A 25,000-nucleotide genomic window follows, 5' to 3' on the forward strand; every position below is an offset into this window, starting at 1 on the left:
AACCCAGCCGTGTTGGAATACAGTAACCCAGCCGTGTTAGAATACAGTAACCCAGCCGTGTTGGAATACAGTAACCCAGCCGTGTTGAAATACAGTAACCCAGCCATGCTATAATGTAGATGTGCCATAGTCTAATGTCAAACCACGGCAGTCTCCTCATGTCATGTTGTTTGCCGTAGACCTACACACTCGTAGTCACTTTAAACACGCCTGTCTAAAGCACTAAAGTTACTGTATCCCAACACGGCTGGGTTACTGTATTCCAACATGGCTGGGTTATTGTATTCTAACTGTATTCTAACCCAGCCTTGTTGGCCAATCCATTTCCTTGAGATGGTCTCATGCAGTAAATCAGGAAGTTGTCATTGATGGAGTGTAAAGCCGTCACACACACGTCATGATGCTAATAAACTCCTTGTAACAATGGCGGCAGGACATGACTGAAGAGAGTGACCATTGATAAACCACCACAGATACTTCCTGGTTACTATTTGTTTCGAGGCAAAATATCTATTACAATTGCCAACAGTGAGATCAAACACATTTTAATTTTTTTTTTTATATATATATATTTCCTGAAATGGGTTTGTTTTGAATGAGACACAGAAAGACATAGGAAGAGGAACGTTGTAAACGGGTTGTCAGTCAGTCGAGGAAGGGGACACAGAACAAACATGATATCAGAATACGCGTTTAATAGAGAGTAGTTTTACTAGTGCACTAATTTTGATCAGAGCCCTTGGTCAAAAGCAATGCACTAAAAGCAGTGCACTAAAAGCAGTGCACTAAAAGCAGTGCACTAAAAGCAGTGCACTAAAAATAGTGCACTAAAAGCAGTGCACTAAAAGTAGTGCACTAGTTTTGATCAGAGCCCTTGGTCAAAAGTAGTGCACTAAAAGCAGTCCACTAAAAGTAGTGCACTAGTTTTGATCAGAGCCCTTGGTCAAAAGTAGTGCATTAAAAGTAGTGCATGCTTTTGTTCCAACCCAGCACTAAACATTTGGTTTAAATCATGGCCCTCAGTCTACGTAGGTGTCAGCCAAAAGGCCGACAGGCTTCTCAGGGTTCACTGTCAGTTTCCACAGCCTCCTGTGTGTCAGGTATAGCCAATAGGATGGTCAGTCTGTGCGATGCTCTGCTCTCATAGGTCCACTTCCCTGTCTGTCTCTGGTCTGGGTGGGCATTTTGATCCCATGGCAACAGCACTTTGCCACGATCATATGACTTTACAGAGAGACTAGCAGTTACTGTACACACTTATTTAATATCCACATCAACAACATACACTTTATGATCATGGATCTCAAATTATCTAAAATCACCCTCTCTCTCTCTCCCACTCTTACCTTTTCACCATCTCTCTCTCTCTCTCTCCCACTCTTACCTTTTCACCATCTCTCTCTCTCTCTCTCTCTCTCTCTCTCTCCCACTCTTACCTTTTCACCATCTCTCTCTCTCCCCCACTCTTACATTTTCACCCTCTCTCTCTCTCTCTCTCTCTCCCCCACTCTTACCTTTTCACCATCTCTCTCTCCCACTCTTACCTTTTCACCATCTCTCTCTCTCCCCCACTCTTACATTTTCACCCTCTCTCTCTCTCTCTCTCTCTCCCCCACTCTTACCTTTTCACCATCTCTCTCTCTCTCCCACTCTTACCTTTTCACCATCTCTCTCTCTCCCCCACTCTTACATTTTCACCCCTCTCTCTCTCTCTCTCTCTCTCTCTCTCCCCCACTCTTACCTTTTCACCATCTCTCTCTCTCTCCCACTCTTACCTTTTCACCATCTCTCTCTCTCTCCCACTCTTACATTTTCACCATCTCTCTCTCTCTCTCTCTCTCTCTCTCTCTCCTACTCTTAACTTTTCACCATCTCTCTCTCTCTTTCTGTCTCTCACCCACTTACCTTTCCTCGCTCTCCTTTTCCTTTCATCTCCACCCCTCAACATGCCCCCCCCACCCCACCCCACCACCACCTATGGGTCTGCTGGTGCTGATGAATAGAGTGAAACGAGAAGGTCGGTGTATTAAAACTGGTAAAGGAGGATCAGGCCAAGTTAAAGGGTGATTTAAGGAAGCTGGGGTGTAGAAGTGATGATATTCTGGTTCCGGGAACAGGAAGAGAATCCTCAGGTTTACAGAGTGTTGAAAGGAGAGAGAGAGAGGTATAGAACGGTGTAAATATAATGTGGTATGGTTACATTACCGTGTAGGTATTGGTTTATGACTGCTGAATGTCCCTTTTTTTGGGGGGGTGTGGTTGGCGAAGCTGCTGTCGCTCCTGCAATGCTCCTGTACCCCCCCCAGCTCAAGCTCACCCCCGTCGTTACCGCCCCCCTACCACTTCCTCCCCACCGGACCACCCTCCGATTCCCTTCTCAGACAGACCCATCTACCCCCCGTGAAGGAGCGTATTGGAGAATATTGATGTCTAAAATAAAGTGTGTATATATATATATATATATATAAGGTGGATATGTGAAGTGAAGAGCGTATAGATATATATATATAAGGTGGGGGAGGTGTGGCAAATAATGATATATAAAATATATATATATGTATAGTTGATTTAACGTCAATTTCATCTGGGATGTATTGGATAAAATGTGTTAATATTGTACATTTAGAATAAAAAATATTATTTAAAACAAAGAAAAGCAATTCAAAGTCTAGACAGATGAACTGCTTGTATTGTGAAGTGACAAACCACTGTGATGACAAGACAATGAATACGAAAACATCAACCACATACCTTGTACACGCACAAAAGGTGTGGTTCTGGAGCAGTTCTATTGAGTTCCGTCGGAGTCCGTTGAGTTCCGTCGGAGCCCGTTGAGTTCCCTCGGAGCCCGTTGAGTTCCCTCGGAGCCCGTTGAGTTCCGTCGGAGCCCGTTGAGTTCCGTCGGAGCCCGTTGAGTTCCCTCGGAGCCCGTTGAGTTCCCTCGGAGCCCGTTGAGTTCCATCGGAGCCCGTTGAGTTCCCTCGGAGCCCGTTGAGTTCCGTCGGAGCCCGTTGAGTTCCGTCGGAGCCCGTTGAGTTCCGTCGGAGCCCGTTGAGTTCCTCGGAGCCCGTTGAGTTCCCTCGGAGCCCGTTGAGTTCCGTCGAGCCCGTTGAGTTCCGTCGGAGCCCGTTGAGTTCGTCGGAGCCCGTTGAGTTCCTCGGAGCCCGTTGAGTTCCGTCGGAGCCCGTTGAGTTCCGTCGGAGCCCGTTGAGTTCCGTCGGAGCCCGTTGAGTTCCTCGGAGCCCGTTGAGTTCCGTCGGAGCCCGTTGAGTTCCCTCGGAGCCCGTTGAGTTCCGTCGGAGCCCGTTGAGTTCCGTCGGAGCCCGTTGAGTTCCGTCGGAGCCCGTTGAGTTCCGTCGGAGCCCGTTGAGTTCCGTCGGAGCCCGTTGAGTTCCGTCGGAGCCCGTTGAGTTCCGTTGTCTCCACCAGTTCAGATTCTCCACTGACCTGTGAACTAAACTCAATCTTCTCTCTTTCACACTCATCCTTTCTGAAAATAACCTTCAGGTCTCTCCCCAAACTGAGGAAGATGTGCTGTACTCCTCTTCCATCTTCACCTTCTCCCTTTTAATGGTTTTTATTTTCTGTTGTTTTTTTTTATTTATCTTATTGAGAGAAATGGTTGGTTTTATCTACATTGATTGATCTCTTTTCGATTGGCCATATTATGATGAGATCGACTTTGAATGGTCAGATTTAAATTAGAGATTCACTCTGATTTGGTTCATCCTTGGGGTGGCAGGATGACATCTCTACAGTCTGTTTGATCAGTATTCCTCCTCATTTGTTCTAATTTCCCAGGTTGAGTTACAGTACCCATTCCCATGTAACCTGTGTTAAACTGTATAGATTGTGCAAAAAAAAAAAGATGCCTGCAAGATAACATGAAAGAAAAACCCTATCAATTACAGAAAAATAAAGTGATGTAAAATGTATAAAAGAAGTTGAGAAACAAAGTGTTAAGGGACAAATGTAATGTATTGTCATTAATGTTTTTGTTGGAAGAGGGCTACTGGACAAAGAATTGACTGTAATAAAGTCATTTTGGTACTTCTGAGTCCTGTCAGAGTGTTGTGGGTTGAGCGTGAATACGTGTGTGTGTGTGGGTTCAGCGTGAATACGTGTGTGTGTGTGTGTGTGTGTGGGTTCAGCGTGAATACGTGTGTGTGTGTGTGTGCGTGCGTGCGTACATACTGCTTATTCAACGACTCTGCAAGACAATGACAGTAGATGATTGTGGAAAGAATACAAATCCTTCTAGCTTTACTCAAAGAAGATATATAAACCGAACAAATGACCAGGGATTTTTGACATCAGGTCACATGGTGGGTCCGGTATGGCACCTTGCACTGTTGAATGTCAATGTGGCATTTCATTCACTATACGCCCCTTTCTGTGGTTGCAAACTACTGTGGCATGAGAGCGATGCGCATACCCCTCCCTGCTAATACGGAAACCGCTAGTTACGGATGTTGTAAGTCTGGAACCTCTCGTTACGGATGTTGTAAATCTGGAACCTCTAGTTACGGATGTTGTAAATCTGGAACCACTAGTTACGGATGTTGTAAGTCTGGAACCTCTAGTTACGGATGTTGTAAATCTGGAACCTCTAGTTACGGATGTTGTAAATCTGGAACCTCTAGTTACGGATGTTGTAAATCTGGAACCTCTAGTTACGGATGTTGTAAATCTGGAACTGATAGTTACGGATGTTGTAAGTCTGGAACCTCTAGTTACGGATGACGGATGTTGTAAATCTGGAACCTCTAGTTACGGATGTTGTAAATCTGGAACCACTAGTTACGGATGTTGTAAGTGTGGAACCTCTAGTTACGGATGTTGTAAGTCTGGAACCTCTAGTTACGGATGACGGATGTTGTAAATCTGGAACCTCTAGTTACGGATGTTGTAAATCTGGAACCACTAGTTACGGATGTTGTAAGTCTGGAACTGATAGTTACGGATGTTGTAAATCTGGAACCACTAGTTACGGATGTTGTAAATCTGGAACCTCTAGTTACGGATGTTGTAAATCTGGAACCACTAGTTACGGATGTTGTAAGTCTGGAACCTCTAGTTACGGATGTTGTAAATCTGGAACCTCTAGTTACGGATGTTGTAAATCTGCAACCTCTAGTTACGGATGTTGTAAGTCTGGAACCTCTAGTTACGGATGTTGTAAGTCTGGAACTGATAGTTACGGATGTTGTAAGTCTGGAACTGATAGTTACGGATGTTGTACATCTGGAACCTCTAGTTACGGATGTTGTATATCTGGAACCTCTAGTTACGGATGTTGTAAATCTGGAACCTCTAGTTACGGATGTTGTAAATCTGGAACCTCTAGTTACGGATGTTGTAAATCTGGAACCTCTAGTTACGGATGTTGTAAGTCTGGAACCTCTAGTTACGGATGACGGATGTTGTAAATCTGGAACCTCTAGTTACGGATGTTGTAAATCTGGAACCTCTAGTTACGGATGTTGTAAATCTGGAACCTCTAGTTACGGATGTTGTAAATCTGGAACCTCTAGTTACGGATGTTGTAAGTCTGGAACCGCTAGTTACGGATGTTGTACATCTGGAACCTCTAGTTACGGATGTTGTAAATCTGGAACCACTAGTTACGGATGTTGTAAATCTGGAACCTCTAGTTACGGATGTTGTAAATCTGGAACCTCTAGTTACGGATGTTGTAAATCTGGAACCTCTAGTTACGGATGTTGTAAGTCTGGAACTGATAGTTACGGATGTTGTAAATCTGGAACCTCTAGTTACGGATGTTGTAAGTCTGGAACTGATAGTTACGGATGTTGTAAGTCTGGAACCGCTAGTTACGGATGTTGTAAATCTGGAACCGCTAGTTACGGATGTTGTAAGTCTGGAACTGATAGTTACGGATGTTGTAAATCTGGAACCTCTAGTTACGGATGTTGTAAGTCTGGAACCTCTAGTTACGGATAAACGGATGTTGTAAATCTGGAACCGCTAGTTACGGATGTTGTAAATCTGGAACCGCTAGTTACGGATGTTGTAAGTCTGGAACTGATAGTTACGGATGTTGTAAGTCTGGAACCGCTAGTTACGGATGTTGTAAATCTGGAACTGATAGTTACGGATGTTGTAAATCTGGAACCTCTCGTTACGGATGTTGTACATCTGGAACCTCTAGTTACGGATGTTGTAAATCTGGAACCGATAGTTACGGATGTTGTAAATCTGGAACCACTAGTTACGGATGTTGTACATCTGGAACCTCTAGTTACGGATGTTGTAAATCTGGAACCGATAGTTACGGATGTTGTAAATCTGGAACCACTAGTTACGGATGTTGTACATCTGGAACCTCTAGTTACGGATGTTGTAAATCTGGAACCGCTAGTTACGGATGTTGTAAATCTGGAACCTCTAGTTACGGATGTTGTAAATCTGGAACCTCTAGTTAAAAAAAGGCAGGTTATGAGCTACGCAAATCCATAAAAAAAAACTATACAAACTCAAACTTGAATAGATATTTGACAACTCAAGACCTGTCCTACGCAAGGACTACAGCCAACAAATCCAGCCGCGTGTTGCCTTCCTCACAGATGAGCTTAACACATACTATGCTCGCCTTCGAGGCAGACGATACCGAGCCATCCAGAAAGGCGGTCACCACTCCGGACGTCTAGGTGCTGTCGCTCTCCGAGACGAACTGGAGGAAAACTCTCAGAAGAGTGATTACTCAACAAACAGACAAGGGGTGTGTCCTCACCCCTCTGCTGTACTCCCTTAGGGGCCCCCCAGGGGTGTGTCCTCACCCCTCTGCTGTACTCCCTTAGGGGCCCCCCAGGGGTGTGTCCTCAGCCCTCTGCTGTACTCCCTTAGGGCCCCCCCAGGGGTGTGTCCTCAGCCCTCTGCTGTACTCCCTGTTCACCCACGACTGTATAGCATTGCACGACACCAACTCTATCATCAAATTAGCTAAAGACACCAGTCAGTTGTAGGCCTGATAACCAATAACGATGAGTCAACCTATAGGGAGGAGGTCCCCACTTGTCCAAACGTTCTTTGTTTTACCGTCCTTGTGAGGACTTCTGGTCCCCACAAGGATAGTAAAACCAAACACACACACACGGAGAGTAAACACACAGGCTACACAATTGCTGTTATTAGACTCTTAGTTACTATTGCTAATACTGCACAATTTAAACACTTGACCCCCCCCCAAACCACTTTTCACTGATACATGTGTAAATATTGTTCTTGCTGTATTTTATACTTATGCTAAAATGTTTATTTATTTATTTACTCGACTGGGAAATGTACATTATTATGTTTGTATTCTTGTGTATTATTGTTGTTGCATTGTAGAGAAGGAACCAGCAAGTAACATTTGGTTGGACGGTGTTTACCAGGATTATCCTTGAAAACACTTGTAATGGCTGATGTATTTGGTGCTGTTCTTCTTCTCTAGTAAACATGTCAGCCAGACAGCAGGACTCTGATCCTGTTTACGCTGATTAGTTTGTTTAGCAGCCGAGACATACCAATGCCTCCACATTCACTCTGTACCGTAATACCCTGTATATAGCCTCCACATTGACTCTGTACCGTAACACCCTGTATATAGCCTCCACATTCACTCTGTACCGTAATACCCTGTATATAGCCTCCACATTCACTCTGTACCGTAATACCCTGTATATAGTCTCCACATTGACTCTGTACCGGTACCCCCTGTATATAGCCTCCACATTCACTCTGTACCGTAATACCCTGTATATAGCCTCCACATTGACTCTGTACCGGTACCCCCTGTATATAGTCTCCACATTGACTCTGTACCGTAACACCCTGTATATAGCCTCCACATTGACTCTGTACCGTAACACCCTGTATATAACCTCCACATTGACTCTGTACCATAATACCCTGTATATAGCCTCCACATTGACTCTGTACCGTAACACCCTGTATATAGCCTCCACATTGACTCTGTACCGTAATACCCTGTATATAGCCTCCACATTGACTCGGTACCAGTACCCCCTGTATATAGTCTCGTTATTGTTATTCTCATTGTGTTACTTTTTATGTTAGTCTACTTGGTGCATATTTTCTTCTTCTTGAACTGCACAGTTGGTTAAGGGCTTGTCATTAAAGCATTTCATGGTCAAGTCTACACTTGTATTCGCCGCATGTGACAAATAAAGTTTGATTTGATGCAATATAGCATAAAACACAAATAACGAGCAATCATGGCTCAAGTAATACTACTGTACTGTCGCTTTAATACATTTACAGAAATACAAAACCATAGAACTGAAATACCCATTTAAAGACGAAGTGCTGTGTCTGTTCTAGATTTAAGAGCAAGATAAGTTCTACCGCCCATTCTACGTCTATATCTATGCTAGAATCACTCCCAGTCCCCATCTGTTTCCTTATGAAAGCTAAGCTCACAGCGTGCCTGTTAGAATCACAGATAGATCAATGCATTAATTGTTTTTTTGGTCGGCTGGGTCCTGAAAGTGACATGTACCCCCACCTCCCTCTGTGAAGATCACATCTGCATCCCAAATGGCACCATGATCTCTATAAAGGAATATAGTCACCTTGGTCCAAAGTAGTGCACTATATAGGGAATAGAGTGCCAATGGGGATGCATCCCACATCTCCTGTTCTGAGTAACACCGATTCATGAGGAGACCACTCAATAACCCATTCAATAAACAGGACTGTTCTCCAAGTAGCTGGACAACACAGCCACACACACACGCAAGACTTGGTTCTGGGTTTCCAGATTAAATGGGACATTCAGATTCACTGTGCTCTTTCAACTTCGGTTGACCAATCGAATTTGCCCATTGTAGAAGAGCACGTGTCCAAACCAAGGGAGGCTGCTGAGGGGAGGACGGGCTCATAATAACGACCGGAACGGAGCGAATGGAATGGCATCAAACACCTAGAAACCATGGAAACCGTGGAAACCGTGGAAACCGCAGGTTTGAGGTATTTCATACCATTTCCCGCTCCAGCCATTACCACGAGCCCGTCCTCCCCAATTAAGGTGCCACCAGCCCCCTGTGGTCCAAACCTCAGCCATATCTAAGGAGGGCGAGAGGGTTGAATTTGATCGCGCTTTTGTCAGCTATGCAAATTTTAAAAGGCAACTTTCCCGCCTTCGCGGAGACCCAATTCACGGTAAACACTGCATACGTCAGCTCAATCGGAAATGACCTTTAAATGTCAAGCTTGCTATAACACGGATCTACCTCTGATCGGATTGAATCCAGTCTTAAAATTATTATCGTTCTTTCACTGTACTTCCCTCATCTTCCTCCTTTTCTCCCTTTCATCAGTGCTCCCTGGGGTGTCTCCTATTTCACTCTTCCTCTTCTCTCCATCCTCTCCTCCTTTCTCAACGTGTGTAGGACCTCTGCCAGGTAAACTGTCCCTCCTCCCCTCCTCTTCCTCCTCCATCATTGAGGTGTTCCTGTGTGTGTGACTGTGTGCTCGATCTCTCTTCATCATGGACTCCCTCCTCTTCCTCCGGGGGTGGGATGGTACTGCCCCTCTGCCCCCCCCCCTGCCCATGCCCGTACTCCCCCCACCTCATCCCCTTCCTCTCCTCCCCCTTCAGAAATTCAGCCACCACCCTGAAGTACTCCAACACAGACACGCTACTCCAGTTACCTCCCACCTCTCCCTCCCCCTGTCCTCCCTCCTCCAGTCCAAACCCACAGTGTCCGCCCGTCTCCGTCAGCGCCAGCAAGAAATAAGGGTTGTTTTGGAAAAGGGCGAGTGGCAGGGTGGAGGGGGGCGGCAGGAGGGGGTCGTCACGGCTACAGAGGCAGAGCACGGGAACCGCCACCTCGTCTGCGTCCCTCAGAGGTTCGTTCCTCTCCCAGTAACTCTCCCAGTCCCTGGCAGGACGACCCCGCTCCCCCAGCACCCAGGATGCCACCCCACCTACCCCTGATTCCCCTGCTACCCCAGCTCCCTTAAGGGAGGGTGGGGGAGCAGTGGCCCCTCTGGCACCTGATCTGGCTCCAGAGGTGGAAGCTGGGGCCCCAGGGAGGAGGGGTCCTGTTGAGTGGTGTGGGGTGTGTTGGTGGGGTGCTGTGTCCCCTGCTCTGGTGGTTGGAACCCTGGGAGTGGAGGCAAGGGTGGGGGAGACAGTTTTGGCACCGGGCATGGCCTCCAGGTTGGTGTTGTGGGGTCCCGTCAGATAGGGGGTGTTCAGGGGGGGTACAGTAGCCCCTGGTTTGGTGGTTGGTGTCCCGCTGGCGGTTCTGGCCCCTGGGGTCGGTGTGTGACTGGTTGGGTGTTGGGGGATATTGGGTCGCAGTGCAGAGCAGAACAGGGTCTCTTCAAAGTCTCTGAGGGAGGAACAGTGGAGAGCCCTGTCTACATCTAACACCCCACTAAGGGCACTGGCATACCTGGGGAGGACGAAGAAGTCAGAACATCATCTCTGATGCTTTAGCTCAGTTTACCAACCCCATTATCACCATGGCCGGGATTCAATGCCAGGCATGTTAAAGTGGCACACTACTTTAATGGACTTTTCCATGTAATTTACCGTCAACGTTTATCCTGAAGGTGATAATGTAGGAGGAAATTACATCAAAAAGGTACACTGTGTAATACTGCTTTGTGGGTTAACACACCCGGTCTAAAAGTTGCAATTGGAGAGGCAGATTATTGTTCTATAAACTAAACATCATAACGATAATCATCATCATCTCTCTCCTACCTGCTGAGCTGCAGTTTGCGTTGGATCAGCACTGCCCAGCGGTAGAGTGGCGGCAGGGGCGTGTCAAACCACAGTTGGCCCTGCAGGACAGGTGAGATGCAGGCTGCAGCCGTCAGGTAAGAGGAGGAGCCACACTCTCCCAAGTAGGACAGCAGCAGGCCCGAACCAGAACCCTCGCTCACCGCTACCAGCACAGAGGACGGGTGCCGGCTACGCACATATGCTACTGTCTGGAGGACACAAGGTTAAAGGTTGTTTAATATTGTTATAAAACCAGCTAGCTAGTCTACTGATATTGTTCTGAAACCAGCTAGCTAGCCTACTGATATTGTTATAAAACCAGCTAGCTAGCCTACTGATATTGTTCTGAAACCAGCTAGCTAGCCTACTGATATTGTTCTGAAACCAGCTAGCTAGCTTACTGATATTGTTCTGAAACCAGCTAGCTAGCTAGCCTACTGATAATTGTTATAAAACCAGCTAGCTAGCTAGCCTACTGATAATTGTTATAAAAACAGATAGCTAGTTAGCTTACTGATATTGTTATGAAACCAGCTAGCTAGCTAGCCTACTGTTATTGCTATGAAACCGGCTAGCTAGCCTACAGATATTGTTAGAAAACCAGCTAGCTAACTTACTGATATTGCAACACTCACTAGGAGGGGTCTCACTAGGTGGGTTCTAGGACTAGCTCAATGGTCTCACTAGGAGGGTTCTAGGACTAGCTCAATGGTCTCACTAGGAGGGTTCTAGGACTAGCTCAATGGTCTCACTAGGAGGGTTCTAGGACTAGCTCAATGTTCTCACTAGGATGGGACCTAGGTGTGCATTTACAGTTTAAGTTGGAAGTTTACATACCCTTAGGTTGAGGTCATTAAAACTCGCTTTTCAACCATTCCACAAATTTCTTGTTAACAAACTATAGTTGTGGCAAGTCGGTTAGGACATCTACTTTGTGCATGACACAAGTCATTTTTCTAACAATTGTTTACGGACAGATTATTTCACTGTATCACAATTCCAGTGGATCAGAAGTTTACATACACCAAGTTGACTGTACCTTTAAACAGCTTGGAAAATTCCAGAAAATGATGTCATGGCTTTAGAAGCTTCTGATAGGATGATTGACATAATTTGAGTCAATTGGAGGTGTACCTGTTGATGTATTTCAAGGCCTACCTTCAAACTCAGTGCCTCTTTGCTTGATATCATGGGAAAAATACATTTAAAAAATCAACCAAGACCTCAGAAAAAAGTTGTAGACCTCCGTAAATCTGGTTCATCCTTGGGAGAAATTTCCAAACGCCTGAAGGTACCACGTTCATCTGTACAAACAATAGTATGCAAGTATAAACACCATGGGACCACGCAGCCGTCATACCGCTCAGGAAGGAGACACATTCTGTCTCCTAGAGATGAACGTACTTTGGTGCGAAAAGTGCAATTCAATCCCAAAACAACAGCAAAGGACCTTGTGAAGATGCTGGAGGAAACAGGTACAAAAGTATCTATATCCACAGTAAAACAAGTCCTATATCGACATAACCTGAAAGGCCTCTCAGCAAGGAAGAAGCTACTGCTCCAAAACCGCCATAAAAAAGCCAGACTACAGTTTGGAGCTGCACATGGGGACAAAGATTCTACTTTTTGGAGAAATGTCCTCTGGTCTGATGAAACAAAAATATAACTGTTTGGCCATAATGACCATCGTTATGTTTGGAGAAAAAAGGGGGATGCTTGCAAGCCGAAGAACACCATCCCAACCGTGAAGCAAGGGGGTGGGAGCATCATGTTGTGGGTGTGCTTTGCTGCAGGTGGGACTGGTGCACTTCACAAATAGATGGCATCATGAGGTAGGAAAATGATGTGGATATATAGAAGCAACATCTCAAGACATCATTCAGGAAGTTGATACTTGGTTGCAAATGGCTCTTCCAAATGGACAATGACCCCAAGCATTCTTCCAAAGTTGTGTCAAAATGACTTAAGGACAACAAAGTCAAGGTATTGGAGTGGCCATCACAAAGCCCTGTTCTCAATCCCATATATTTTTTGGGGGCAGAACTGAAAAAGCATGTGCGAGCAAGAAGGCCTACAAACCTGACTCAGTTACACCAGCTCTGCCAGGAGAAATGGGCTGAAATTCACCCAACTTATTGTGGGAAGCTTGAGGAAGGCACCCGAAACGCACCCAAGTCAAACAATTTAAAGGCAATGCTACCAAATACCAATTGAGTGTATGTAAACTTCTGTCCCACTGGGAATGTGATGAAAGAAATAAAAGCTGAAATAAATCACTCTACTATAATACTGACATTTAACATTCTTAAAATAAAAGTGGTGATCCTAACTGACCTAAGACATGTTAACTTGGATTAAATGTCAGGAATTGTGAAAAACTGAGTTTAAATGTATTTGGCTAAGGTGTACGTAAACCTTCCGACTTTAACTGTAAAGTCTGAGATGTCAGAGTACCATGTTGTATGCATGTGTCCCATTCAGCATTTGTATGTTCAACATTATACACAATATCATTATTAGGTCAATTATAGACCATACAATTATTATAGTAATATTATTGTGTACCTGCATCAGGTCAACAGAGTCTCCATACTCAGTCAGCCGTGGCGTGGTGAGAGGGCACCCCCCCGTGCCCCTACGGTGAAACACGAGGGAATAGAAACCCTGACGAAGAGCCATTCTACACAGACCTCTCAGGTGGGGCGTCACTCCTCCCCAGTAGTGAGGGATGAGGAGGAGGATTGGAGGTGTGGAGGTGTGGCAGCCCAATGCCTTCCCCCCAGGATGGTGCTCCTTCTCTCTCTCCCGTCCCACCGCCTCTCCCCCACCTACGCCTACAGCCCAGTCCAGAGCCACTACCCCCCCGTCCTTCAGTAGAAGGTGGTCTCGGGTAAAGTTGACCTCTTGTCCCTGGTCTCCTGCAATCAGGCCCCCCAACAGAAAACTTGAGAGGGTCTGGAGGTGGGGGTCCCCCCTGGGCCATGGGGCCAGTCTGGGTCTGGCCAGGGAACAGCAGTGCTGGAGCAGAAACCGGGCCAGGGCTGTGGGCTTACAGGCTAGAGTGGGTCCTGGGGCTGGGGAGAGGGCTGGATGTGATCCCAAGCCAAGGCCCATTCCACTCTCTCTACCCCAGCTTTTCTCTGGTGACGGTCCTATGGCAAGGCCTGGGGATGATCCATGCTCCTGTACCTGTGTTCCTCCCCTCTCCTCGCCCCAGCCTGGCTCTGTGTGAGGGTGGTGGATGGGGAGCTCCAGGACCCAGCACAGTGCCACCCATAGCCACCAGGCGGCAGCCCTCACCCCCAGCCTCGCCATTCGCTGTACCGGGGGCCAGCGGAGAGCCAGGTAGAGCAGGAACAGCAGCAGGGAGGGCAGGAGGTACAACACCCTGTCACACTCCCACTCACAGGAGGAGACGACATCCTGGTCAGTGGCCATTGTTACCATGTTTGGAACCAGGTCTAGAACTCCACAATGTCCAGGTCTAGAACTCCACAATGTCCAGGTCTAGAACTCCACAATGTCCAGGTCTAGAACTCCACAATGTCCAGGTCTAGAACTCCACAATGTCCAGGTCTAGAACTCCACAATGTCCAGGTCTAGAACTCCACAATGTCCAGGTCTAGAACTCCACAATGTCCAGGTCTAGAATTCCACAATGTCCAGGTCTAGAACTCCACAATGTCCAGGTCTAGAATTCCACAATGTCCAGGTCTAGAACTCCACAATGTCCAGGTCTAGAACTCCACAATGTCCAGGTCTAGAACTCCACAATGTCCAGGTCTAGAATTCCACAATGTCCAGGTCTAGAACTCTACAACATTAAGTTTTTCAGGACAGCTAGAACCTCTTCCCATTCACAACATTTTCTCTCATTTGGTGGCTACTGAATGTGGCCCTGAGTAACAGATATGGATCGCCCAGAGGGATAAAGTAGAGCCAGGGTTGTATAGCAGGTATTTTACATTGATCTTGTATAGCAGATCTTTGCAGCAGTCCAGTGATCTAGTATACCAGGTCTTTGCAGCAGTCCAGTGATCTAGTATAGCAGGTCTTTGCAGCAGTCCAGTGATCTAGTATAGCAGGTCTTTGCAGCAGTCCAGTGATCTAGTATAGCAGGTCTTTGCAGCAGTCCAGTGATCTAGTATAGCAGGTCTTTACAGCAGTCCAGTGATCTAGTATAGCAGGTCTTTACAGCAGTCCAGTGATCTAGTATAGCAGGTCTTTACAGCAGTCCAGTGATCTAGTATAGCAGGTCTTTACAGCAGTCCAGTGATCTAGTATAGCAGGTCTTTACAGCAGTCCAGTGATCTAGTATAGCAGGTCTTTACAGCAGTCCAGTGACCTAGTATAGCAGGTCTTACAGCAGTCCAGTGATCTAGTATAGCAGGTCTTTACAGCAGTCCAGTGATCTAGTATAGCAGGTCTTTACAGCAGTCCAGTGATCTAGTATAGCAGGTCTTTGCAGCAGTCCAGTGATCTAGTATAGCAGGTCTTTACAGCAGTCCAGTGATCTAGTATAGCAGATCTTTGCAGCAGTCCAGTGATCTAGTATACCAGGTCTTTGCAGCAGTCCAGTGATCTAGTATAGCAGGTCTTTGCAGCAGTCCAGTGATCTAGTATAGCAGGTCTTTGCAGCAGTCCAGTGATCTAGTATAGCAGGTCTTTACAGCAGTCCAGTGATCTAGTATAGCAGGTCTTTACAGCAGTCCAGTGATCTAGTATAGCAGGTCTTTACAGCAGTCCAGTGATCTAGTATAGCAGGTCTTTACAGCAGTCCAGTGATCTAGTATAGCAGGTCTTTACAGCAGTCCAGTGATCTAGTATAGCAGGTCTTTACAGCAGTCCAGTGACCTAGTATAGCAGGTCTTACAGCAGTCCAGTGATCTAGTATAGCAGGTCTTTACAGCAGTCCAGTGATCTAGTATAGCAGGTCTTTACAGCAGTCCAGTGATCTAGTATAGCAGGTCTTTGCAGCAGTCCAGTGATCTAGTATAGCAGGTCTTTACAGCAGTCCAGTGATCTAGTATAGCAGGTCTTTACAGCAGTCCAGTGATCTAGTATAGCAGGTCTTTACAGCAGTCCAGTGATCTAGTATAGCAGGTCTTTACAGCAGTCCAGTGATCTAGTATAGCAGGTCTTTGCAGCAGTCCAGTGATCTAGTATAGCAGGTCTTTACAGCAGTCCAGTGATCTAGTATAGCAGGTCTTTACAGCAGTCCAGTGATCTAGTATAGCAGGTCTTTACAGCAGTCCAGTGATCTAGTATAGCAGGTCTTTACAGCAGTCCAGTGATCTAGTATAGCAGGTCTTACAGCAGTATTGGCTCCACTGTTTCTCCCTTTGTCCCCTGCTAATATAGCAGCCAGTTAGTGTTGCTCAACCTCTACGAGTGACTTGAAAGAATAGACTGAGAGAAAAAAGGTGAGGGGGAGAGCACGTCACCTTACTCTCTCTCTTTCTCTCTCTTTTAGATACCAAATATATTTCCCGCTCACCCTCCCTACTCTATCCCTCTTTCCCAACCCCATTAGTCCCTCCCTCCCTCTCTAAATCATTAGCAATCAGTGCTGGGCTTAAACTCACCATAGATATAGAGTGAAAAGAACAGACACAAACAACACTTTTATTCCATGTCTACATAGAGAAGGTAATTTGGCAATTTGGGTAAACAGATAACAGTTACACGTGTTGGACTGAGCAAACCCTGAGCAAACATGAATATCTAAACTCAACCAATCAAAGTGTTCACATCAACAATTGGCTGGTGATAAACTATGGTTTCTATGTTGCTTACACAGACACACCAGGGTTTGGTTAGCGGTAATTACGGCTTTTGGCCTTAATTTTTTTTTCGAAAAGCCGATAAATAAAATTGGCACCGGCCAATTGTCCAGAAGAGAGAGAAATAAGGCCAATTGATGGAAATATATTTGACCTGTCATGCTTATCGATCTCTGCGTTAATTTGCATAATTTCGTGGAATTAAATTGGCACGTGTTATGTATCTTATTTATCACACACACGTCATACAGACACCGAGCGGGATTTCAGCCTTCGAGCAGAACATATTTTCGGACAGCGGTCGAATAAGCCCAAATCACTGCGAAACAATTCTAAATGCAAATCACGTGTTTAAAAAAAAATGGTTTTGGCCATGATAATTTTTTTTCTTCATATTTGTATTTCACAACCGGTAATTGAAGCGCTTCCCATTCACCATTCAAATACATAGTCAACGGAAGGTAGGCTTCATCAGCACGTCACACACCACTTTTCAGTGAGTTGGAGGCAGTACGCATTTGGAAAACATAAAACATTGAAACCTGAACGTTTTACTACACTTTATGAGGCATGTTTTACCTTGCTTCTGAACATATACCTTTCTACTATGGGGTATAGTAGATTAACATAGGTTCATAGGCTAGGTAAATCTTTCCCTAAGTAAATTTAAATAAATTACCAAAATTACACGACATGACCAAAAGTATGTGAACACTCGAGTTCCAAACTGGACGCAGCGTGAGCACAATAACTGTTAAATGGAAGCTTCATGAAATGGGTTTCCATGGCCCGAGCAGCTGTATAAGATGTATACTATGATCACCATGAGCAATGCCAAGTGTCGGCTGTAGTGGTGTAAAGCTCGCTGCAATTGGACACTGGAGCAGTGGAAACAAGTTCTCTGGAGTGATGAATAACGCTTCACCATCTGGCAGTCCAACGGACGAATCTGGGTTTGGCGGATGCCAGGAGAACGCTACCTGCTCCAATGCATAGTGCCAACTGTAAAGTTTGGTGGAGGGGGAATGATGGTCTGGGGCTGTTTTTCACGGTTGGGGCTACGCCCCTTAAAGGGCTCCCAGTCTAAGGCACTGCATGTCAGTGCTAGATGTGTCACTACAGACCTTGGTTCGATTCCATAGGGCGGCGCACAATTGGCCCAGCATCGTCCGGGTTACGGGAGGGTTTGGCCGGGGTAGGCCTCATTGTAAAATAAGAATTTGTTCTTAACTGACTTGCCTAGTTAAATAAAGGTTAAATAAATAAAAAAGTTACATTGAAGGGAAATCTTAACGCTACAGCATACAATGACATTCTAGATGATTCTGTGCTTCCAACTTTGTGGCAACAGTTTAGGGCAGGTCCATACAGAAATGGTTTGTCAAGATCGGTGTGGAAGAACTTGACTGGCCCTCACAGAGCCCTGACCTCAACCCCATTGAACACCTTTGGGATTAATCGGAACGCCGACTGCGAGCCAGGTCTAACGCTCAACATCAGTGCCCGACCTCCCTGATGCACTCATGGCTGAATGGAAGCAAGTCCCCGCAGCAATGTTCTAACATCTAGTGGAAAGCCTTCCCAGAAGAGTGGAGGCTGTTATAGCAGCAATGTTCCAACATCTAGTGGAAAGCCTTCCCAGAAGAGTGGAGGCTGTTATAGCAGCAAATGTTCCAACATCTATTGGAAAGCCTTCCCAGAAGAGTGGAGGCTGTTATAGCAGTAATGTTCCAACATCTAGTGGAAAGCCTTCCCAGAAGAGTGGAGGCTGTTATAGCAGCAATGTTCCAACATCTAGTGGAAAGCCTTCCCAGAAGAGTGGAGGCTGTTATAGCAGCAATGTTCCAACATCTAGTGGAAAGCCTTCCCAGAAGAGTGGAGGCTGTTATAGCAGCAAAGGGAGGACCAACTCCATATTTTAATGCCCATGATTTTGGAATTAGATGTTCGATGAGCTTGTGCCCACATACCTTTGGTCATGTAGTGTATATAGCCTAATTAGCCTACTCCTGTCTATACATAAATAAAATAATTCAAAATAGACTACTAAAGCAAGGTTTGGCCACAGAGGATCATTAGATTCCCGTAGCCTTAAAAAAATAATAATTATGGATTGTTTTAAATAGAATTGCCTATAGCGGGAAGGAAAGAGAGCTGTAGGCAATTCGATTTAAAACAATCCACAATATTTATTTGCAGGCTGCAAATACCAAATAGATGATTGTTGAGTTGCGACTGTCAGTGAAAATAAGTAGAGACCCAGCAAGGCAATATTCAATTAAATTGTGGGAAAACAGTTTGGAAAGCAAATGGTAAAGAGAAGATATTGAAAATACTCGAATCTTTCTTTTAGTTGAGCGAACAACAGTAACGTTAGGCGATATACCTATTTTATTGGCCCCAGAGGAGAGCATATTCACTCATTATTGTTGGGTCAGTGGCACTTAAAAGTTTTGTTTTTTTGTAAAGAAAAATCTTTCCTCCTGTCATAATCTATTTCTGTCTCTTTCCTCTTTGTTCCAAAGTCTCTTTTATTAATTGTTTGTCCAGGTCAACAGAGTAGGCTACCCAGTAATCTATCGTAGTAAAACTCCAGTCGTACGAAGTGGAGTCGAATTGTATGCATTTTTCTCCCATGCAAAGAAAGAAGAAACGTATCTGATAAATCCAATAGCCCAGTCCTCCACTTTATACAATACGCGGTCAACCATGCATTGAACTGTCTTCTTTTTTTATTTTTTATTTTTGCGAAAAGGGATTGAGTTCTATATTTTTTTGCCTAAATTATGACTATCCAATATACTCATCACATTACAAATAGTAGGCTATTTTACATAAGTCTGTAAATGCGACGATGCATAGAATGCTTTATGATCAATGTGCATTTTATTTTATGGTGAAAATGTGCTCCCCGAAATATGAAAGTCCCGTTCTGCCTACGCATAGACTAGTGATTTGTTTTGCTGTTCGTTACTCGTCTTGTTGGCTGAGGAAAAGGACATGTGGACCAGTCAGTTACTCGAACATCTTCAAAGTGCGCGGTGAGAAGAACACAAGTCATTGCCTCCACGATTTGCATGTTCTGTTGAGATGAATTACCATAATCTAGACGTGATTTCCGTTATTCGTTGTACTGTGTGTGGGTGGACGTCATATTCAGGTTACACACCCAATACATGCATTCGGAAAGTATTCAGACCCCTTGACTCTTTTCCACATTTTTTATTTTAGAGTTACAGCCTTATTCTAAAATGGATTAAATAGTTTTCCCTCATCAATCTACACACAATACAACATAATTACAAAGCAAAACCCGATTTTAGACATTTTGGGACCTTATATAGACAGGAGTGTGCCTTACAAATCACGTCCAATCAACTGAATTTACCAAAGGTGGACTCCAATCAAGTTGTAGAAACATTTCAAGGATGATCAACGGAAACAGGATGCACCTGAGCTCAATTTCAAGTCTCATAGCAAAGGGTCTGAATACTTACTTATTTGTAAATAAGGCGGGGTCTGAATACTTATGTAAATAAGGCAGGGTCTGAATACTTATGTAAATAAGGCGGGGTCTGAATACTTATGTAAATAAGGCGGGGTCTGAATACTTATGTAAATAAGGCAGGGTCTGAATACTTACTTACTTCTAAATAAGGCGGGGTCTGAATACTTATGTAAATAAGGCGGGGTCTGAATACTTATGTAAATAAGGTGGGGTCTGAATACTTATGTAAATAAGGCGGGGTCTGAATACTTTCCGAATGCACTGTATGGTGCCGGGACTTTTCTCAATTGTCCGGTAAAAGCTGCCGGTCAAATGACAGGCAGCTCATTTTCATAACGGAAACCCTGACACACACACACACACACACACACACACACACACACACACACACACACACACACACACACACTGCCATCAGAGGTTATCAGGTTATTGATTCTGAGAGCAGCAGTGTGTGTGTGCGTGAGTGTGCGTGCGTGCGCGCAAACGAGCTCAGGTTGTGTGTGTGTGTGAGAGAGAGAGATGGGGAGGGCGAGACTTGGGGATTTGCCACCATTTTCTGACTTAATAACACCCAGCTACAATAGGAGCATCTCCGTGAGAAATTGAAAGGACAGCCCAAGCTGTAAAAAAAGAAAGATTGTTTTTATTGATGTCGTGTCTCATCCTTTACAGAATACACAAAAATATTTTTGTTATTTTTGTTATTTTTATAATCGCACTATTTACATTTCGAAAAGGTTGACAGGTCCTGTTATTACTGAGTATTGGTCAGCGATGGGCAGATAAGGAGGGGGGCAGAGGGGGGGACAGAGGAGTGGGACAGAGGAGTGGGACCGAGGGGGGGGACAGAGGAGTGGGACCGAGGGGGGGGGGGCAGAGGAGGAGGACAGAGGAGTTGGGACAGGGTGAGGGAAAGAGGAGGGGAACAGAGTGGGGACAGAGTGGGGGACAGAGTGAGGGACAGAGTGGGGGACAGAGTGGGGGACAGAGGAGGGGGACAGAGTGGGGGACAGAGGAGGGGGACAGAGGAGGGGACAGAGTGGGGGACAGAGTGAGGGACAGAGTGAGGGACAGAGTGAGGGACAGAGTGAGGGACAGAGTGAGGGACAGAGTGGGGGACAGAGTGAGGGACAGAGTGGGGGACAGAGTGAGGGACAGAGTGAGGGACAGAGTGAGGGACAGAGTGGGGGACAGAGTGGGGGACAGAGTGAGGGACAGAGTGGGGGACAGAGTGGGGGACAGAGGAGGGGGACAGAGGAGGGGACAGTGGGAGACAGAGTGAGGGACAGAGTGGGGGACAGAGTGGAGGACAGAGTGGGGGACAGAGTGGGGGACAGAGTGGGGGACAGAGTGGGGGACAGAGTGAGGGACAGAGTGGGGGACAGAGTGAGGGACAGAGTGGAGGACAGAGTGAGGGACAGAGTGGGGGACAGAGGAGGGGGACAGAGTGGGGGACAGAGTGAGGGACAGAGTGGGGGACAGAGTGGGGGACAGAGTGAGGGACAGAGTGGGGGACAGAGTGGGGGACAGAGTGGGGGACAGAGGAGGGGGACCGAGGGGGGGGGGGGCAGAGGAGGGGGACAGAGTGAGGGACAGAGTGGGGGACAGAGTGAGGGACAGAGTGGGGGACAGAGTGGGGGACAGAGTGGGGGACAGAGTGGGGGACAGAGTGGGGGACAGAGTGGAGGACAGAGTGGAGGACAGAGTGGGGGACAGAGGAGGGGGACAGAGTGTGTGATCCAATTTCCAGAAGCACCTAGAGCGAGAGAACTTTCATCAAAACCTTTCCTCTGAAAACAACAATATAAAACATCTCAACTGACATGAATCACTTACTTTAGTCCTTCAACCAGACCTGCATTAATCTTCTGGACAGAATGTAAATACAAACTCAAAACTAGGGTTGGCTGCAAAATTCAGATAACCCACATAAAAAAATACTACAGTTTACTATAGAGTACTACAGGATTTAATATAAAATACTGTAGTAAACTTTAGTATACTGTACTACACACTGTAGTATCCCTCAATCATGTGTAGTACTTAGTATAGAATTTTGTAGTATGCTGTAGAATACTATAGTAAATACTACAGCATTATCAACAAAATAACACTGTAGTAAATACTACAGCACTATCAACAAAATAACACTGTAGTAAATACTACAGCACTATCAACAAAATAACACTGTAGTAAATACTACAGCATTATCAACAAAATAACACTGTAGTAAATACTACAGCATTATCAACAAAATAACACTGTAGTAAATACTACAGCACTATCAACAAAATAACACTGTAGTAAATACTACAGCACTATCAACAAAATAACACTGTAGTAAATACTACAATGTCAGAAAAAAAACACTACGTTTAAAAAAAAATATAGTAAATACCACAGTATTCAATTTGCATATACCCTGCCTATTCCCCACCCCTATTCCCCGCCCCTATTCCCCGCCCCCATTCCCCGCCCCTATTCCCCGCCCCCATTCCCCGCCCCTATTCCCCGCCCCCATTCCCCGCCCCTATTCCCCACCCCTATTCCCCGCCCCTATTCCCCGCCCCCATTCCCCGCCCCCCCTATTCCCCGCCCCTATTCCCCGCCCCCATTCCCCGCCCCCATTCCCCGCCCCCATATGAGAAACCGACATGCAAAGTTAGACCGTAAATTGTGTTCCATCACAGGTTGTAGAGAAGAGCAGAAGCGCCGAAGTCTCCTTTCCTTACAGAAAATTTGCTCTTTCAGCATTTCTCCAGTAGGTTTCTTCAAGGAGACCCCCCCCCCCAACACACACACTTCTACGTCAAAGATAATAAAATATAAACACAACAGTAAATACTACAGTCTGCAAAAATACTACAGTAAATACTACAGTATACTACAGTATACTACAGTCTGCAACAATACTACAGTAAATACTACAGTATACTACAGTCTGCAACAATACTACAGTAAATACTACAGTATACTACAGTCTGCAAAAATACTACAGTAAATACTACAGTATACTACAGTCTGCAAAAATACTACAGTAAATACTACAGTATACTACAGTCTGCAACAATACTACAGTAAATACTACAGTATACTACAGTCTGCAAAAATACTACAGTAAATACTACAGTATACTACAGTCTGCAAAAACACAACAGTAAATACTACAGTATACCACAGTCTGCAAAAATACTACAGTAAATACTACAGTATACTACAGTCTGCAACAATACTACAGTAAATACTACAGTATACTACAGTCTGCAACAATACTACAGTAAATACTACAGTATACTACAGTCTGCAACAATACTACAGTAAATACTACAGTATACCACAGTCTGCAAAAATACTACAGTAAATACTACAGTATACTACAGTCTGCAACAATACTACAGTAAATACTACAGTATACTACAGTCTGCAAAAATACTACAGTAAATACTACAGTCTGCAAAAACACAACAGTAAATACTACAGTATACTACAGTCTGCAAAATACTACAGTAAATACTACAGTATACTACAGTCTGCAAAAACACAACAGTAAATACTACAGTATACTACAGTCTGCAAAAACACAACAGTAAATACTACAGTATACTACAGTCTGCAAAAACACAACAGTAAATACTACAGTATACTACAGTCTGCAAAAACACAACAGTAAATACTACAGTATACTACAGTCTGCAAAAACACAACAGTAAATACTACAGTATACTACAGTCTGCAAAAACACAACAGTAAATACTACAGTATACTACAGTCTGCAAAAACACAACAGTAAATACTACAGTATACTACAGTCTGCAAAAATACTACAGTACATACTGTTATTTTTACTACAGTATTTATACTATAATAAACTTTAAACACTACAGTATTTTGCTGACTCCACTGCGTATAAACACGACAGTAAATACTACAGCAGTCCTACCATAGTAAACACTACAGTGTTTTGCTGACTCCACTCCGTATAAACACGACAGTAAATACTACAGTAGTCCTACCATAGTAAACACTACAGTGTTTTGCTGACTCCACTGCGTATAAACACGACAGTAAATACTACAGTAGTCCTACCATAGTAAACACTACAGTGTTTTGCTGACTCCACTCTGTATAAACACGACAGTAAATACTACAGTAGTCCTACCATAGTATACACTACAGTGTTTTGCTGACTCCACTCTGTATAAACACGACAGTAAATACTACAGCAGTCCTACCATAGTATACACTACAGTGTTTTTTCACGTGGGAACTTTCACAACAATTCCCAGGTTTTCCAGAAACCCTGTTTGGAGGATTCCAGATTTCCGGCGTATTCTCTCCTGATTCTAGAATTCTTCAAACACAAGATTTCTGGAAAATTTTGGAGAAATTACCGTAAATTTTGCAAACCGACTAACAGCTCACTTTCTCACAACCCTTTACTCATACAGTATGTTCAACTGACATCTCTCTCTCTCTCTAGGGTGAGCATTGGTGTGGTGTGTGTTTTTATGCATGTGTGTGTTTTTTTGAGGGGGTGGGGGGTTATGTGTGGTTTTTTGGGGGGATGGGGGGTGTTTTTTGGGGGGGGGGGGTTATGTTTATGTTTTGGGGGTGGGGGTTATGTGTGTTTGAAGTTAGGGGTTATTGGGATTGTTAGGGACAGATTCATTTAAAGGCAGGTTGCACACTGCACCTCTGACAATGCGCCTTTAAAGGTCAAGTGCAATGTGCTTGTTGATTACGCCTTTGACTGAATCACGCTGTGTATATAAGGTAAGTAAGGTTATTGTGCAGTGTGTGTAGGGGAATGGTGGTGTTGTTTCAGTGTGTTTTAACGTATCTGTATTTGTGTGTGTAGAGGTTGCCGCGGTGTGTGTGTGCGGGATGTGTATGTGTGTGTGTGTGTCTGTGTGTGTGTGTGTGTGTGTGTGTGTGTGTGTGTGT

General features: G+C 44.9%; 2 protein-coding genes and 1 pseudogene across 2 annotated transcripts in view; 2 read left to right on the top strand and 1 right to left on the bottom strand.

Annotated features, from left to right (window-relative positions):
• The window catches only part of LOC135531532 (serine/threonine-protein kinase TAO1-like), a 44,713-nt gene extending 41,638 nt beyond the window's left edge, over positions 1-3,075 (top strand). The window contains 1 exon segment of the mRNA XM_064959553.1: positions 1-3,075. This exon segment is cut by the window's left edge and continues 1,249 nt beyond it. The gene's annotated coding sequence lies outside the window, so the exon portion shown is untranslated.
• A 6,328-nt stretch (positions 3,076-9,403) lies between these two features.
• Positions 9,404-14,377, bottom strand: LOC135531531 (protein ABHD15). Its single transcript, XM_064959552.1, has 3 exons — positions 13,328-14,377; positions 10,742-10,971; positions 9,404-10,427 (listed from the first exon to the last, which is right to left on the bottom strand). Exons 1-3 carry the CDS (start codon positions 14,207-14,209, stop codon positions 9,404-9,406), a joined length of 2,136 nt encoding a protein of 711 aa, XP_064815624.1. The 5' UTR covers positions 14,210-14,377.
• An 8,412-nt stretch (positions 14,378-22,789) lies between these two features.
• On the top strand, positions 22,790-22,841 carry LOC135531534 (U7 small nuclear RNA; annotated as a pseudogene).
• The last annotated feature ends 2,159 nt before the right edge of the window (positions 22,842-25,000 follow it).

This window comes from Oncorhynchus masou, unplaced genomic scaffold (assembly GCF_036934945.1).
Source record: "Oncorhynchus masou masou isolate Uvic2021 unplaced genomic scaffold, UVic_Omas_1.1 unplaced_scaffold_1628, whole genome shotgun sequence".
Taxonomy (NCBI): domain Eukaryota; kingdom Metazoa; phylum Chordata; class Actinopteri; order Salmoniformes; family Salmonidae; genus Oncorhynchus; species Oncorhynchus masou.

Coding starts and splice junctions, on each gene's coding strand:
- LOC135531531 (XM_064959552.1), bottom strand. CDS start 14,209: ATGGTAACAATGGCCACTGACCAGGATGTCGTCTCCTCCTGTGAGTGG. Junction 10,972..13,327: donor ACTCTGTTGACCTGATGCAG/GTACACAATAAT, acceptor TGTGTCCTCCAG/ACAGTAGCATATGTGCGTAG. Junction 10,428..10,741: donor CGCAAACTGCAGCTCAGCAG/GTAGGAGAGAGA, acceptor CGTCCTCCCCAG/GTATGCCAGTGCCCTTAGTG.